The sequence below is a fragment of the Xiphophorus couchianus genome, chromosome 6, assembly GCF_001444195.1.
Source record: "Xiphophorus couchianus chromosome 6, X_couchianus-1.0, whole genome shotgun sequence".
Lineage (NCBI taxonomy): Eukaryota > Metazoa > Chordata > Actinopteri > Cyprinodontiformes > Poeciliidae > Xiphophorus > Xiphophorus couchianus.
The window spans coordinates 10,233,178-10,252,030 of NC_040233.1; the positions used below are offsets into that span (position 1 = coordinate 10,233,178).

An 18,853-nucleotide genomic window follows, 5' to 3' on the forward strand; every position below is an offset into this window, starting at 1 on the left:
ACTAATTTACTTTTTAAAAAGGTTCATAGCTTCATATTTTGCTCAAATTCTCCAGTTTTTGCTTAATTTTTTTTGTACAAACCCAGCAAGCCCATACCTATATCTTGACTCATTTTAAAGTAATTAAGTCTGTCTTTACTCTGATTCTATGCTAAACATGTAGGAACTGGTTTGTGAATTTAGTTCATGTTGAAGATAGGACTTTATTCAAATGTTGAATCTCTAGTCTCGTGGTTTGTTGTTGAGGTGAAAGTAAAGTTGATCCGCTTTGTATGTTTTTAGTCTTTGAACAGAGTTTCTCTATTTACAACCTTATTTATTATTATACTTTCCATGCAATCAACTCTTCTTATTACCCTAAACAGTATGATTATATAGTTTTGAAAAATTATTTTCCACTTTAAATAATGGCTTTAGAAATAAGTGTCTGTTAGTCTAATGTCATAACCAGGTTAAAAATGTATGTAATTATTCAGTGATTGAATCTGTCCTTGTACAAAGACCTTAACAAACCTGTTAGTGTCTGTCTCAAATCTGAAGTGTTTCTCCCAGCTGAGCATTTGACCCAGCACTATGAGCCCAAAGCATAGATGGAATACCTATACAGAAGAAGCCCTTCGTTATTGAGGTCTGTTGGAACAATTCTGGAGTCAACCTGATGACTCAGCAATGAGAAACTTCCCACATACCTGAGACGGTGGCCTCAGTACAGGAACATATTGTGACTGATGGATCACCATGTTGTGTTGGGTTACTTTTTCTGTTGGTAATCTGTTAAGCAAATCGAGGCCCAATATCACGAATGAAGTAAAATGATGAATATTATATTGTGCAAGTATATGATCAGTGGCATTTTTCTGAGAAAAGAAGGGGGAAGACACTATAGCCTCTGTATGTGATACACCTTTCTTACCTCTACAACACACAGGGCCCCAATTGCATTAATTTTAATTAATCCTATTTCGATATATTGCAAGATATGTTACTTCTTCATGAGCCACATGGAATTTGCTTTATTTTGTCTTTCTTGGAATCGGGGGCTGGGGAGGGGAGGAAAATAACTTAACCCATATCAGCTGACTTGTATTTGGGCAATTCAGTTTTGTGGGTCGAAGGGGTGATGTAGCAATGATGACGTGTTTGGTCAACTAGCTAACATTAAAATTAAAAACAAGACTCGAATATCATTTCAGATGAGAATGGCAAGAATGTGAGATACATCATCAAAATTCGAAGCTCCTGCTCAGGCAGTAACGGGACGGCTAAACTGAGTTTGTCCACCAACATCTATGCCACGTGACACTCCGTCATCCAGGGCTCAGACTGATGATAATCACTCTGTGACTTTTAGCATTTTGGACAATGCCATCATTACTGTTCATTGTGAGTCTTTGCTGACATGATACTCTGTCCAACCTCGCTAAATATTACATTATGTGAAATACAAGGTCATATATTATCCAACAATTGTCATGCTCCAAATAGTCCTTTATGGCATCAGTACTTCACGCTAATGCAGCAATGACGATATATCCACCAAAAACTGCCAGCTTCATTTTTCAAAACTCACAGCTTTGTGGAATGTCTCTGTATTGAGAGATTTGATAGAAATGTTTTGTGGAAGAGGCTACTATCACCATAACTTTGTCAACTTTGGTACCAGAGTGTTTCCCAGGCCTGGTTGTCGGTGACCACTACCCTTCATGTTAGATGTATCCTTATTCTACCTCACCATATTCAAATGATAGCATGACTATTGAAGTGAAGCAGAAGCCTGTTAATCACCCATTCATTTAAGTCAGGTGTGTGAGGAGACATCAAAAACTTCCAGGACAGTGGTTCATGAGGAGCAGTGTTGGGAATCAACACTCTACAATGTTTCTTTTTTTATTTTGGCTGAGTGATCTAAAACATAAGAACCATTTCTCTTGTTTATTAAATAGATGCATTGTAATTACTTTATGGTTGTATTTTTATCTGTAGAAATGTCTCTGGTAAGCTATAAAAGCTGCAGAACTCTGCAACCTGGATCTTGGAGAAAAATGTTCATTTTGGACAAAATCATTTGAGCCTAGAAACATTAACATCTATATTGTGCTATTTGTACAATGTACAGTTGTGATATTATCTTGCCATGTCAATATTGGTTCCAATTAACGCACATTCTCCATCTATTTGATCCCATCACTTTCTGTGAGCTTTAGCATCCCACTCACCATCATCTACATTATGTATTTTGGTTTTATGGTTGAACCAGAAATAGCATTGAAGTGCAGAGTCGGAATGCTAGGCACTTGATATGTTGTTGACATCCAAATCCTGCGCCTAAATATTCCTTTGTGATATTGATATTGTGCACATTAATTTTGCAGTAGCATTTCCTAAGTTACTGTAAACACTATTGTCTGGTGTCCATAATTTCATGAAATGAATATGGAGATAAAACTGGTACGGGCCACTTCCCAGCCCTCCTCCATTCTTTTCCTAACTATCATTTTGTGCACACATAAGAAAAAAATATTCGGTTCAACTTAACCTGATACTGCCACATGTTGGAAAGCATTTCACAAAAACTAAAATCAACGACATATATGACTCTTGGTTTTTATTTCTGCCAGATTGAGCTCCTCTTCTTCCAGGCAAAATAAAACTTGTTGAATGTTGGATTTACTACACTTCAGAATTTGGAAAGGACTTATGCATTCGGGTTAGTGAAGCTTTCTTTTGAAGCAATGTCAATATATGATATCTGTGCGTGTCTTTGGATATCTTTCAGTTACTGTGCATATAAAATCAAACGGGACTTGTTGTGGTAGATTGTTTTGGGTTCATGAAGTAATGCTGGAAAAGACTTGTTCATTCTGTTTACACAACAGAAGTAAAAGCTCATACCTGGCACTGTAAAATCCTCAAGGAGAATCCTTTTTTTTCTTCTTTTTTTTTTAGCTCTGACATCTCAGGCTGATGTAATGTAGCTTACTGAATTAGCCTGTTTGAACGTTTAAATGAGTTGAAAGAATAAAGGTACTCAAATGTGTGTCTGACTTAGTTAGATTAACCGCCTTCTAATAAATTTCAAGCCTTATTGAAATAGTGACACTACTTAAAAATTTAATAGCATCAAGTTTCTTCCTTTGTCTTCTTAGGAATTTGAGAGATTTTGCATTGTTATTGAGCACCTTTTTATTTTTGGCCAATTCAAACATTAAAATATGTCAGCAGACATGAGAGACAAGCTTAGTTGTTAGCTTTCTGCTAGCACTTCTCTAAAACAGCTACCTCAGAATAACTCTGTGCTGCTGCAACACATAATGTGAGAGAATGGATTTTGTACGGGGGCATAATTACATTCAGGCACATTATATTTATCGATAAGGGAAACTTTACTAATGTTTGCCCACTCTGTTTGGGGAAATAATGAGGGTTTGGTCCCTGATACCTGCTGCGCTCTGTAATGAACCCATAAGTGGCTGAGGGGAAAAAAATGGTGGGTGGGAGGGAAGATTTGTGGAGGAAGAAAGAAACGAGGTGCAAGGGGGAGGGAAACCGTAGCAGCGGTACAAGTTGGCTTGGGTGTTGTTTTTGCACCGCATAGAAGCAACAAGCAAACCTCCCCCCACCTCCTCCTTGTCCTGCTCTCTACTACTCAAACTCACTGATGCATGTTTCAATCCACCTACCCTCGCCCTCTCGCTCACGCAGAATGGGATGTTGCGTGGGCTACCGAATCAGTAGGATGACAATTAAATTCATACTGGTCGTTCTAATTTTAACACGGCTTATTTTTCACCAACGTATATGTCCTGAGTGCGTTTCCCTGTTTGCTTTCTAGGAGAAGTGGGGGTCTTAAACTTAAAAAAAAAAAAAAAGCAAGCAGGTGGTTAGCTCTGTTGTCTTGAAACATCTGCCTGAATAGTTATTGAATGGGCTGCCATGCGAGTAGCTAAATAGTGACTGACTGGTTTACGTAAAGTCTGTCTGCCCCGGTGGCTGGCTGATTCCTAGCTGGATGGCAGCTGCTGCTGTTCAAACAGAGCTGCATCTGCTCGGCCCTTTGTTCTAACGCACACTGATAAAAAAGAAACACACACACTTGGTGACTCCAAGTGTGTGTTAGCAAAGAAAAGAAGTTCCTTTGTTTAGTTGTGAATTGGAGTTTGGGGGGCAGGGTGCGGGGACGCTAATGCGAAATGAGTCTCTCTTCTGGTGTGGAGGTTATATATATATATATTTCTTTTTTCCATCTCTTTCCCCCTGTTGTTGTGGTTACATATAATTAAGTTTTTCTTTAAGGTTGTTTGGTCATCTTTGAAACTTCTAGGGTTCGAAAAATTAGAAAGTGTTCAGAGTGAATTCTTTAAAATACCTCATAAGTGAACTTTATTAGTATACATTTTAGCAATAAGACAGTTCAGAGTACTTTACGCCATAAAAACATAATACTTCAACAAATTATGAAAGAAGCAATGAACATTGCATTTTGTCAAATCATCATCAAATATATTGTTGTACCTGTTGCTATGAATCCTGTTATTATGAATCGAAGGCAACTCTAAACTTTTTTTTTAAAGGAGCTCAGTGTTTTTGGCTGTTTTTGCAGTTTTCTGGGAGTTTGTTGAAAATTTGAGGAGAATAGAACCTGAATACTGCAACTTCATGTTTGGTTTCATGTAAGGAAAGTCCTTTAGAGAAATGCTACATTGTCAATTTTAAATTTAAATTTAAAACATGATTTGATTTTATTTAAGATCACTTTAATCATGTTCCAAACCTTTTGGCAAGTAGCAATATTTACCAAAAAATGATTTTATCAGTCTGTGAAAGATCAGACCAAAGGAAATGGCTGGATTTCCTTTGATGGGCTGTGATTGGTAATCTGCAGGTGGAATACTAAAACACACAAAGCGAAAACCTACAGCTGCTCTTTGCTGTTATGAATATTTCCACTAACGTCTTATTTTCTTTTTCTGTTTCTCCAGGAACCTTAATGAGGACGATGGAGTGGAACACTTCAAATTAGTGGTTAGCTCTTCACTTCACAGCACACCTCCCATCTGTGGGCCCACCACCCAGCCATGGCGGACCCAGGGATGTTGAGCCTCTTTGGTGACGATGCAGGGTTGTTCTCAGACGAATTGGATAGTTTGGGAGACTGCTTCCCCCAGCAGTCAGCGGCTGGCCCAGCCAACCCACTCGCCCCACCCACAAACCCATCTCTGAACCACGAGCACCAGGGAACCAGGGCTTACCACCAAGGGATGCTTCACGGCACTGGGACCGGACCGGGGCAGTCCAAACTGGGGCAGATGTATGAGCACAGCCCGTATACAGGCTACGATCAAGCGGGTGCCCCCGGAGGACGGATGATGGCCCAGAACGGTCCCAGCCAGGGCTCGCCGACTGTGAACACGGCCATGAACGGCATGACCTCCCACTACCACAACACCCCAGCTAACTCTAGCAACACTCACCACGGGTACCAGGGTGATGCTGGGGCAGCAGGAGGAGGCGGGGGCGGAGTTTGGGGCCCACAGCAGCAGAGCAGATCTGTGTATCAGCAGGCTTCAGCACCATCAGGGGCTGGTCCCAACCAGATGGGAAGCTACCAAATGTCTCAAGGCAACTACGCTGGCATGCAAGGTCCTCCTACATCCGGTGCAGCGCGCATGAATCAACACTACCCTTCACAGAGCATGGCCCCCGTTCCAGCTCAGGACCCATCTCACTACTTAGGACATGTTGGGATGGGGGGGGTCCAGATGAGACAGCCTCAGCCGCAGCCCCAGAACTATCCCAACATGGGCCACGCACCTCGATACCCACACTCCCCTTCTAGACAACCTCCACACCAGCACCAACAGGGCATGCCGCCATTCGGGGGTGCTCAGTACCCTGGCTATCAGCCCCAATATGCTGCCATGGGGCCTGGGATGGGCCAGGGGGCTAATGCTAACGTCAGCGCTAACGCCAGCCAGGCCATGGGACCAGGGCAGCTGGGCCAGAGGTTCAACCAGGGAGTGAGCTCAGCACCGGGGCAACAGGGACAACGATACCCCTCTGTTCCACCCCACCAACCCCACTCTGCCTCAATGCAGCAGCAGGCAGGGCAGCAAGGCCAGCCTATGCATCCCCTAAACCACCCCCCGAATCTTCCCCAACCTCCAAACCAATCCCAATCCCACCTTACCGCCCCAGCTCAGGGATCTTACCCCTCCCCGTCGTCTATGTCCCCAATGCGGGTTCTGGGAACCCCAACTCCTCCTCCCCAGCAAGGAAGACCCCCCAGCGCAGGACTAGCCGGGCCTCCGGATGTCGCAGGATACACAGCAATGCATTCTCCGCCCAGCGCTATGGCCCATGCACAGAGAACTCCCCAGACCTCCCTATCTGCAGCACACCCACAACACCAGCATCCCCACAACATGCCTCCCAGTGCAGGGCAAATTTATCCTGGCATGGGGCCTCAGCGTGGACCACAAATCGGGCCGACTCGGCTCCAGCAACCACAAGGTAAGCAGCCGCCAAACTTCATATTTACACTCATGCACCAACTGTAGAGTCTAAATACAAAACAAGGCTGGTGAAGTTTCTTTTTATTAAACAGATGGTTGAGAACATTTGGCACCATGTTGGTTCCGGTGAGAGTTTCTGTTCACGTTCATTTTGTTAAGGCGGTGGAAATAAGGAAACATTGCTGGTATCTTTAGAAACAACGCACAGATTTAATGGATTAACTTTTTTAATTTTTTTTCCAAAGCTCAGTGCTCTGATCAAAGAGTCAGAAGGTGCTATATTTTGGGGAGTTGTGGGATCTTGCTTAGGATCAAAGATGAGGCTTGTAGAAATTTTACAAGATTTTGCATGTTTTCTTCCAACTTTTTCCAAATGTTTCCTATATTCTTTGCAGATACTTTAACTGGTTATATTTTTAAGTCATTGAAATATATAATTTTCTTTTTATATATGTGTCCGTTCCAGGACATAAGGGAGAAAAGACCAAGACAGGACGAATTACATTCTGACCATACACACATAAAACCTGCTTTACAAGAGGAAAAAAAAAAGTCTGTCCTTTACAGACAAACTTTGGTGCCTCAGTCACTCAGAGGTCCTTTAAAAATGCTCAAAAAGAGACAATAGCCTTCATTTTCAGGCCATTCTGTGAGGGTAACCTAGCTCTTCATGGCACTTTGGTGCAGAAACCAAGAAAACATGTTTGAGCCAATGACTGTAACCCTCTGAAATGTCTAGATGAGTGTTCAACTGAAAAAACTAAAGTTGTGAAGGTTGGTGACCCAAAATGGCCTTGCAGATTAAAATATGAATGGATAAGTCTAACCATCCAACACAAATCTATAGTGATGTTTGTGTCTGTTGAAATTTGTGATGAATCTTAAACCTCCATGATATATAATGGTGGTTTTAAGATGAAAGATGCATATAAACTACATTGTAACAAGTAAAGGTTTAAATGTAGCTGCAACAAGAAAAAAGGCCAAGTTTCTACTGGGATACGAAGTCTTAAAATAATTTTTTTTTTTTTTTTCCCCATAAACAAGGGTTTTTATTTTAATGGACCAAGAGAACATCTTGGGACCACAGATTTTAACCTTATTTTGACTTTTTGATTAATGCAGATTGATTATTTGAAAGGGATTGATATATTGCAATGTATCAATGCCTCGTTATGCAAGTTGACAAAACAGTCCAACAATGGCTTAAATCTCAAAACTTTGTGAGTCTTTAATTGTATCACCAAAGCCAGCAAAGAAGTAAATCTTGTACCATCAAGTCTGAAGAAAGCCCAGAAATTTGCAGTAGGAGACAAATTCAACATTTAAAATCTAAAAAACAGTGAAAGAATATGACCCAGATTTTGTATGGACTCTGTCCAAAGGTTATCTGTGTCATCAGAATAAAAATGAAACGTTTACTGGAACCATTCCTGTTGCGAGGTAATAAATGGGAGTGGTACTAAGACTGAGCCCTGAGGAACTCCTATAACTGTATTGCTGTCACCACTATAATAATCCTTCATCTTTGGTTTCTCTTTCCAGGGCCTCACGAAGCCTCAGTCAGCCAGGGGGTGGACCAGCGTCTGCTCCAGGCCCAGCAGCAGGCCTCTCGAGGTGGGCAGCCCATGCCGTCTGCTCCTATGGGGTTCCAGGGTCCGCCTATTGGTCAACACGGAGCCCCTGCCCCTAACCAGGGCTTAGCTCCACCTGCCCAGAACACTCAGACGCAGCACACGCATCTGCCCCCACACCCCCACCACCTGCAAAGCACGCCCCCTCCTCCCAGCCAGGCCTCCCACCCATGGGCACCTCAGCCATCTGCCCCCCACCCACTCTCCTCACCCCCTCTTACCCCACAGAAAGTGCCTCACATACAGGTGAGTCTCCATCAAACGAACACTTTGATGTGGTAGCGAAGCTGCGAGTGTGAGAGAGATCAAGACTATGCGCATTTGTTTTTGTGTGTGGGTGTTTTTCATGTGAATGTTTATTTTTCATGTGGGTGGGGAAATTGTGTGTATGTTTTTGGAGTCTAAGGGAAGTGTGTGCGCATGTTCATAAACGTGTGTGTGTGTGTGTACATGACATTTGAGAACGCAGCGGTGTATCGGGTACTGGATCATTGGGGTTTTGTGTGTGTTTTTGCCCTTTGTGTGTGCCGGTGTCTGCCCTGTGTGTGGTTGTATTTCCGTGTGTGTGTATGGGGAGGGGGGGAATGGATTCTTGCAGCTGTTTGCTTCCTGTGAGCTGCATATCCTGAGACACGTGTGCAACACACACACATGCACACAGGCACGCGCACAGAGGCGCCACCAGAATAATCTCTCCTCGCTCTTGGTCCCACTCTCCCCCCTCCCCACCTTCTATAGAGGAAACCTCCCTTCCTGTCTCCCCCCCTTCCTCGTCTCCTCTCTTTCCGCTCTCTCTCCACTTGTCTGTCTTTCTCACTGTTTGTCTTATCCACTTCAGGGATATCATCACTGACCTAATGCTGTGTAGTGAGAAGTACAGAGAGATGGGCAGAAAAGGCAGATGGTTTATAAGATAAAATAAATGTCTGGTAAGATTTTAGAAGGTTGTAAAATTGGCTGTGAAACTGAGGTGAAAGAGTGATACAACTTGATTTCACTGCTGGAATCTTCTCCAGGAACCAGGGCAGCTTTTTGGCGGCATTCTCCTCCTACAGGAACCAGGGCCAGTAGTAGAAATGTATCCCAGACTACTGCTCTGGTTGAGTGATGGTAGTAGAATAATAATTTTATTTATATAGTACTTTTTCAGCAACAAGGCAGATCAAAGTGCTAGTACTTTTCGTATCTTCATACAAAGGGTGTAAATGAGCCTTCTCCCTGTTTAACCTCGTTGAATATTCATATTTCAATATGAAATAACTTCAAATTATGTAAAAGCATTATTTGGTGTGTTTTTTTTTTCTACCAACCTGCAAACACAGTAACTTATGTTAAATATGACAGTTTTAAGGAAATTACATTCAAATACTTTAAAGAAGCAGTTAACCTTGGTGTATTTATGTATTCAACATAAACACAGTTAAACTTACATTACCGAAAAGCAGCATTTTATCTCAACAGGAGCCCATTTTTCTCTCTTCCGTACATTGAAAATGGCATTAAGATTTCCCATTTTCTCAGTCTGTAGCGATCTTCTTTAGCATTTAAATCACAACTGCTACCAAGGAATCCTGTTAATGCTGTTGGTCTGACTTCATTGTTTTCACTGTAAACCTGCAGTTTTAACAGATTTACATCCTATAATAGCTGTAGTTCATCTCATATGTATTAAGTTGTTGAAGAGGCAACATATTTTCGCAGGAGGAATGCAATCATCTCACCATTAGTTCTAGTTTCCATAAACAGCCCAGATTTTGGACGTCACTTTGAAATATGCACACTTGGTGAAATAGAAACTTCAGAGACACGGGGTCCCAAATCCTCCAAAAGTCTTCAACGGGTCTTAAATTCATGTGTCTAAATTAAGGCCTTAAAATGTCTTAAATCCATTTTGAAAGAGCAGCTTTGCCAAATAGTATCACCTTCCTAAAATGATGTCCTAAGACATTTATTGCAAAAAAAAAGTCATTTTGGCAAAAAAAACCCAAACAAACTCACCACCTCCTTTTTTTTAATTTATTTATGTATTGCAGCAAAAGATCCTTAAATTTTGTCAATAGAAGACTATTTAATCTGATGTATTATATGGGAGTTTGTTCACTCGTGGGACTTTTCTGTCAGGCAAAAGTTTGAGTCACACTCATTGCATTCTGTGACTCAAGAGGGCTGAAGCTACCGCTAACTAGCTGCTAACATACCTCATTAGCCGTCTAACCTTTTTGCGTGGGAAAGATCAAATATATCGCCAGTTGGCTGGATGACATTTGTACATTTCTGAGGAGATATCGGTCTTGAATTTTATTCATAATGGTCTTAAGAAGTCTTACATTTGAATTGTCGAAACATGCAGAATCTGACAGATTCACTTCCATGGGGAAAATATTTTGGGAAGACACAAATGCATGTGATGAGGAGCACAGGATCCTTAGCAAAAGAGAGGAGGGCTGGTGGGGAGAAGTTCTCATTTCCAATAGTCACATTTGTGTGTTGGAGTCGCCTACGTCACGTGCCCCTCGCCTTCCATTAGCTTGTTTTGTTGCTCAAAGCCCCCTTTCTCCACTGACCCATTCATGCACAATAGCAGCCCTGTGGCCACACAAACACAGAGCTAGTCCCCTCTTTCTCTTCCGTCTGCTTCCCTACCCTCGCCTAGCGCTCCCCATCTCCAAGACGGCGTTTGCCGCGTTCCGTGGTTGACATTTCAGCCGTCACACTTAATTTATCCAGGACTCCTGACCTAGATGCCAGGTTGACTGGTGAGCCCCACTTCTCGCCTGGGCGCGCCGCGTGCTCCGTCCCGACTTAAGCTGCCGGCCCCCGCTTCCCCTGTTGATACACACATACACAAGCATTGATGGTTTGGTCCAGAATAGGATGGTGAATTGCCTTGAGAAAAAGGAGAGCCTCACTAGAGGAGTTTAGGAGGAGGTGTGTGTGGCACAGAAAGGGAGTTCATCTCATGATGCACTTGTTAGAAAGAGCTACACACACACACACACACACCAAGCTGGTCGGTCAGTCAGTCAGTCAGTCATGATGACTGCATGTCTGGTACTCTAAGCTCCATCTGTTCACTAAGCATGGTTATTACAAACGCACGCGCACACACGCACGCGGGCCTTCGTCAGCATCTCAAGGTCACAGCTCCGGCAGAATGCTGTGCTGTGACCTTTATTCTACAACTCGCACACACATACACACACAATGTTGCGTGCAGCACTCCGGTTGACATATAACATGCTTGTCTCGCCCCTCCCCCCATACTCATCTCACAGTCAGAGAGCTGCTATGCTATTTAGCTCGCTAAGATTCTCCAGCTTCATGCAAACGCTTTTCTGCGTAGAGGCACATCTTGTTCTGATTTTCTGTTTTTCTCAAATTAATTTACTCATTCTGCTAGTTTTGTTGAGAGTTTCAGCAAATTAAAGCAAATTGTGCTCTGGATTCCTCCTCCTGTGTGTGTTCTCTCTAAATGTCATGTTTGCTCTTTCTAAAACAATGTGTTCAACAAAATAAATGGCGCTGTGAATATCCGCAGTAGATCGCTTTAACTGAATCTTGTTATGAGGTGCACTTGAGCAGCTGGACACAAAATTTCCAATTTCATCATGTTTTTGTTAGTAATTTTAGATCACCTGCTAGGCTGGGGGGGAGCTTTAATATGTATTGAACAGGAAATGCAGTGAAGTGGATGGAGTACTACCTAGAATTTATCCAGGACCTTATTTCCCCCCGCCCCCTCCCCAACATACATATTGGAGAGCTGCACATAATGTTTTAATAAAAAATATTGGAAGCTTGTGATTGCTATTTATTCTGTAAACATACGTCTCACTTTATTTTTCCGACTGGTAAAACATTTGGAGGTCAAATCTTCAAAAAGGAAAGGACAACAATTGCGGAGACATTCAACCAATCAAGTTTAAACTTTGCTATAAATGTAGATGATCAAAATTAGTGTTGCAGCCAGTCTACGTCTTTACATCTTGTAACTAGCAGTGCCTGACAACTCTTTAAAGGGCTTGCAAGCTTGTATGCGTTATAAGTCCTCTCCAGGATTAAAGAGTGTTTAACCCACATTTGGTGCATGAATCTAACTTAATGATGGGGTGTGTGAGATTTTCAGTGAGGCGTCCCCTCCTTCACATCTCTAGTTGATGGTTATAATTAACAATTTATACCTGGATGGCAAGCCTGTGTCATCTGCCCACTAACGTCTGCTAGGTTATTGCTTGCAGCCCAGACCACACTGACTGCAGTGATAATACTCCCTATCAAATTGTGCCACTAAACATTCCCCAAAGAAACTACGGGGTAAGATCATGACTGTTGTTGTTTTCTTTTCACTTTTTGCAGTTCAAGTTTAAATCAACTAATAGAGCACACTTCAACGGGTTTACATTTGCTCCACTGATACTGCTGGGTTTCTAGTGACGGTGCATATTTTCATTAAATACAATTAGAACAGGTTTTCTAGGTTCACCCATTAGGATACTTCATACCTCGGGGAAAACAAGAACACAGAACTACAAAAATACTCTGAGAAATCACATTTTTCCCTCTTTTCTTTCTTCTACATTGAGGAGAAAGCATATAATTCAGTGCATTACTGCCTCTTAAGACGCTGTAGCAAAAACTGCAAATATATAAGTGAGTACTATTGGACAACAAATAAAGAAAAAAAGTGTGATGAATACATGATACATGGGTCCTATCAGCTCATCTGCTTTCAAGCATCTCATCAGCATGAAGCTGTAGCAAACCAGCATGAAGCAAACCTTTAATGATAAAATCCATACTAGATGATTCCACAAAATGGTTTTAATACACAATTTGTGTTTTTTTTAACTTATTTGTAAAAACAAGCAATATACTGTATATCCTAATATTTTGTCTTGTCTTGTGAGCAGAAGATGCTGTCAAAGCACTATTAATATTAACAATTATATATTTTTTGTGATAAACTGCCCTTTGTGTTTCTACCAATTCAATGTATCATGTAATTAACCTGTAAACACAACAATACTTCTCCATGCGGTCGATGTCGTTTATAGCCATTCTTAAAAGTGTTGCAGTTTGTATGATGAGCTTAGTAGTTACACCAGGTGTTTGCTCTGCCAGACTGCTGCCGCTAGTCTAGAGGAGCTTTGTATGAGCAGTTGTCATTAAAGATGTCAAAGAAGATTCCAGGACTCCCAAAACATGGATGAATTGGTCTAAGCAGCAATGGAATGTGTTTGAGCGAATGACATAACATGATATAAATCTTTTTAAAAAGTTGGATTTTGCATTACACCTCCTAACGTCCTTTAATAGAAATTATTTTTTCCAAACATTAGTCTTGGTGTTTGCTACACAACTAACTTTTTAAAGCAAATTCGGAATATACATAATTAAATATCCCATTTATAAAAGGCCTTTGTTAGCCAAATGTGTGTTTGGATTCCTTAAAATGATGCATTAGATTGGAGCATTAGACAGTCTGGTTTATGCCAGTGTTTTTTTATCTGAGCAATGAAAGCTTTTGTTACAGCTTTTAGCTTCATAAATGGCAGTCGTCACTATATATAAGGTATTTAATGCTAGGGAGAAAGTCCACCTGATGCTGTACAGCATTTCCTGGCGGCATGGTAATGGGAGACCTTTGGACTTTATAAGATAGCCAAATGATGCGCTTGCTTTATCATCCCAGATGCAGCAAAGTTTTGACTACAGCTGAAACTATTTTGCTTTTGTTCCCCCTGGACATGGTTTATTAAATAGGTAAGTTGTTTGACAGAATATTTAAGCAATATAGATGCAATATAACAAAACAGAAGTCAGCAGATGTCAAAAAAGTCTATAATTAGACAATAGATGGTTTTCATGACCCGTACCGTAGTTACACTTTAGCATCTCTGGTGTTTAGTTTGAATCTTTTCTTCAGTTCTTTCTTTTTCAACTTGTTTTGGACGATATAATGGCCCTATTTTGGTTGGAGATGCTTTGAAATGTCGACATGTTAAATTCATACTGCAGAACACCAAACCTGACGCAGCAGTGTGTGTGTGTGTGTGCGTGCGTGCACGCCATTGTGTACACACCGTGCATCTCTATTGTCATTCCTGTGATTGATTACCTAAGAAGTTTGGCAGGAGGACAGATTTATCTCTTGGCACTGCATCTCACCATCTCTCTCTCTCTCTTTTTCCGCTACCGTTTCTCTATCCCTCACTCCTCCGGTTTACCCTCCCTTCCCCCAGATTTGTGCGTCTAAATGGCTCAGTTTACGTGTGTGTCAGCAGGTGTTTGTGGGGGGGGTTGTGTGATGTGTGACCTTGCAGCACTTCTGGGGTTGTGTGTACATTAGCATTCTTCTGATGGAAGTGAACTTTCAGCGATGGCATCCCAACTCTTTTCTCCTCCATGTGAATAAACTATAGTGTATGTGTGTGTGTAGAGAGAGAAACTTGCTGATGCTCACACACGCGTAAAGGAAAAAGAAAAGCGCACGTGTTATACATGCACACCAACGGACTCTCAAAGGCATAGTGTCTCTGGCTGTGCTACGGCGCGCGCACACACATTCTCCCTCGCTGTGCCTTTTTGAAGTATGGAGATAATTTATTCGTGTCATGATGCCTGATTTCCCATCTGCTACTGGGACCCTGAGCAGCTGGAGAGAGAGAAAGCGGGAGGGAGGCTGGGAGGGAGAGAAGAGAAGGAGGGGGGAGGAGAGGCAGCTGGAGAGGCTCCCAACAGCTGGTAACCAGTTTCCTGTCACCGAAAGCTTACTTGGGAGCAAAGAGGAGGTGCAGGAAGAAGGAGCACCGAGATTAGTCTACAGGAGAGAGGAAAAATGAGGTGTCAGCCAGTTTGTTTACTAAGGTTAGCCTGCTGGAGGACGAGGCGGGGGGGCAGAGGGGGGAAGGAGGCGGAAACTGTAGCAACAGGGAGTCGAGGATGGGGAGGAGATGGCAGCCGTGCTCATGGATGGATAGAAAGATGATCCCCTTTTACCCCTCTGCTCTGTTGGCTGCCATTACTGACGGACTCAACCGCCACCTTTCAATCCATCAGTATTGACTGACAGGCTGGTTTGACAAACTGGTGTTGAAGCAGAACAAAAGCAGGAGGCTGGGATCAGATTGTCACAGTTTGGTGCAATAGTTTCTCTGGAAAAGGAAAATGAATCATTTAAATTCTATGTTTTGATATTGGTATCCAATCAGCAGACACACTTGGTAGAGTATTTGTTAGACTATCATGGTGTATTCAGTCATGATTGTTTAATTTTTGTCAAAATTCAAAGTGACTGCTTTGCTGACTTAATATTGCAAATTTATGTCATGGAGGCTAAGAATATAAAGTAGACGAAATGACCCAGTTTCAACTCATATTTCTGTATTTTTAGTCTGAAAGAATAAATATTTTTTTGTAGTTATCAGTGAATGAAACTTTGCTAAACCAGCATTTACAATTATGTCTTACTTTCTTTGAGCATTTCATAATTTTTCACTTAAAACGGTTATAATTTGCATGTCTTTTCTGAAATTGGCTTTTTATGGTCAAGTGAATCATTTATTTTTTTGCCATTTAAAGTTTCTAAACTATTAAATGTGATTTTTTCCCCCCCCTCTTCCTTGCACAGCATTCCCCCTCAGACCTGTCAGGTGATGCCTCAATGATGGTTACCGACAGGCCGACGGTTGGTGCCGGAGCCCCCAGCCAGCCTATCAGCACAGAGAAGCCTACTGATCAGGAGACCAAGCCAAAAAAGAAGAAGAAAAAGAAAGCTAAAGCGGTGGAAGAAAAAGAAGATGGAGGCAAGAAACAAGCGAGAGAAGGAGGAGATGAAGACGTAAAGTCTGAGTTTCCTGCAGCAGGAAGCAATGCAAGTGAACAGCTTATTGGCACAGGAGCTGTTGAAGGGAGTTTGCCCCCACCGGAGGAGAAGAAGAAGCGGAAAAAGAAACCAAAGGAGAAGACGGAGGGCAAGGAGCCCAAAGAGCCCAAGACCCCGAAGACCCCCAAAACACCTAAGACTCCCAAAGAGCCCAAGGAGCCCAAGGAGAAGAAAGCCAAGAGCACCACACCCAAGGCCAAGACTCCCAAGAAAACCAGGTAGAAACACCTGAAATTACTTATAAAGATAATATCCAGTGGTTTATTGTTTTTCCCAACAATTGAAACACAGTAGAATTTAGCAAAATGCAATTTTTCAGAAGTGTACTGAAGAAAACACAGCTAACTCTCCGTTGTGGTTATTTGGGTTAATTACATCACCAGAATTGAGCTGATCAGATGGCTTTAGCGTACACACACGCACACGCACACACATTGTGGCGACGAGAAACATTTACATATTCCGACCTAGATTCTCAAGCATTCCACTTTCATTGCAGTTGCACAGACTTCACCCTCATGTGTTTGAGCCAGTTTGTTCCAAATGACTCTGAAACCATGATTTATGGGTCGCTGAAGCAAACGGTGATGACGGGTATCATGTCCAGAACTTTAGCTAGGACCAAACTGTTTATATTCCCTTTGCTTTTAGACTGACCCGTTCAGACTGCTTTGGTTGTTCTCATCTACAGCTTCCCAGCTTCCACACAACTGGAAAAACTGAAATAAAACTAATTGGTTGCTTTCTGGCTTGTGTGTGTGATGGCATTTGAGAGAATTTTGGATGGGAAATGTTTCTTGATTGCAAACCATTTGCAACATTGTGAAAAACTGATAATGAAATTTTGTGTATGTGACAAAATTATTTTCACATAAATGCTAAAAGTCCAGGTGGTACCTTTAACTGAAACTGTCTGTGTGCAACTTCCTCTACAATTGTTTTATTATACTATACAATTCTCAAATTCCTAAAATGTATTTGGGTTTATTACTAGGTTGTTATATTTTTGGTTCCGCATAAACTCAAACTGCTTTCAGTAAAAATGACTGAGAAAATACATTCCGTTTTTATTTCAGCTTCTCTCAATTCCACTCGTCATAATTCCAGATAGTCTGAGAGGCGAGGTTGATTTGATGCATCAGAGAAAATCTTCATGCGTTTACATTGAAAGCCCTAAGTGACTTCATACACATAAACACAAGCTCGTCCACACACATGCACACGCCGTATCCATCACTCATGTGACCGACCAGGGGGAACTGAAAGGGTCACAACCTCTGAGCTGTGAACTGTAGCACACAGTGTTTATGTGGGTGTGACTCTCTGATCACAGAGACTGGCGAAGCATGGAGCGAGGGCTCTGTGACGGATCCGAGTATCAGTCATATTCATACATCGCTGTGTCAGACACCGAGCTGTGCGGCTGGAACTTCAGGTGGAAGGTGAAGCTCTGCTCTGGGTCGTGCCTGTCACCCTCCCTGGATGTGTCGCAGACAGACTCAGTGACACTTGTTGTAAACCTTTTAAATGTTCATTATCCTTTCAGAGTAAATCTCTGTGGTTTATGAGCTGTGCAATTATTTCGGAGACTCGAGTAGGAGTTTCTGGTGGTGGATTAACACACATTTTGGATTCTGTGGAGCATTTCTGCCAGCAGGAGAGTGTATGTGGGATTGAGTCAAAATAAACCACAGTGTGTGTTCATTATAACGAAGGAACATGTTACTTAATGGCTCCCTCTATTTGAACAATAGAGTTTTATGGCACAGATCAGTTGGATACGTTGGGCTCTGAATTCACACCTCCTAGTCGGATAAATTCACTGATGGTGTGGTCCAACTCACTTTAAATATAGCATATTTAGTTCTCCTAGATGTTGACTGATTAAAGAAAGTGTTAAGAGAAGGATGGTTAAAGCAGGATAGAGATTTTCTTGACTGAACATGTAATTCTTATCAGTTTTTATCAATATTACCTCTGTTTGAGTATTTACTTTGTGCTCTCTGGTCTTATCTCTGCCTTCTCTCACTTTTTCTAATAGCTGTTATCACATCCCTCTTTTTACTTTCTGAGGCAGCAAACGTTAAGCACTGTTGTTTCCTATAGGTATCGATTACTCTGTCTGGATATGGATATTTTTTCTGCTGTAAAGAAACTGTTTACCAGCTGATGATTTTTATTTTGATTGGTTCTGCCCAACTGGTCAGAAATGGAAAAATCCAACCATTACCATACTGATAAATTTCTCATGCTTAAGCACTATGAGGCCGCACTCTGAACAACACTCTTTGGTATGGAAACAACAGTTTATTGTTTTCATTACCAGTAAAGGATTGAAAATGAAGTCAGATTAGGCTTGAAGAACAAACATGGGGTTTAAAAGAAAACTACTTTCCATATGTTTCTTCAGACTTTGAGAGAGCATGACATTTGGGAGATAATAGGAAGGCTGAACACCGTACTCCAGACTAGCGGCAGCAGCAGTTGGTAATCACCTGGTGGAACTGTGCATCTTCTGATCTCATTATACAAACTACTTCTCAGTTCAATGCTCCTTAGAACATAAACGGCATAATGAGGATTGTTGTGATGACATGCTGAAGGCGAAGCGTAGGAAAGAGCAGGAGCTTCTTAAAGAGACAGAGGCCCAATTGCTAATCATCAAATTACAAAGTCAAATTTATTTTATGTTTGATTTTTGTAGCATTTTTCATAATGAAGGGTAGCATAGTTACTTAATTGTGCTATAAAATTGAAGCTTGAAGCCAACTTCTGGAGCTTTTTGACTAAATCGTTTCCTCCACGTTAAAATGTTTGGGACC

At 41.8% G+C, this 18,853-nt stretch overlaps 1 protein-coding gene across 1 annotated transcript in view; it reads left to right on the forward strand.

The window, feature by feature from the left end:
* The window catches only part of chd7 (chromodomain helicase DNA binding protein 7), an 88,657-nt gene that overhangs the window by 20,184 nt on the left and 49,620 nt on the right, over window positions 1-18,853 (forward strand). The window contains exons 2-4 of the mRNA XM_028020067.1: window positions 4,980-6,510; window positions 8,058-8,392; window positions 15,777-16,249. Of these exons, the coding sequence (XP_027875868.1) occupies window positions 5,076-6,510; window positions 8,058-8,392; window positions 15,777-16,249 (2,243 nt within the window). The 5' untranslated portion in view covers window positions 4,980-5,075. The remainder of the gene's footprint in view (window positions 1-4,979; window positions 6,511-8,057; window positions 8,393-15,776; window positions 16,250-18,853) is intronic.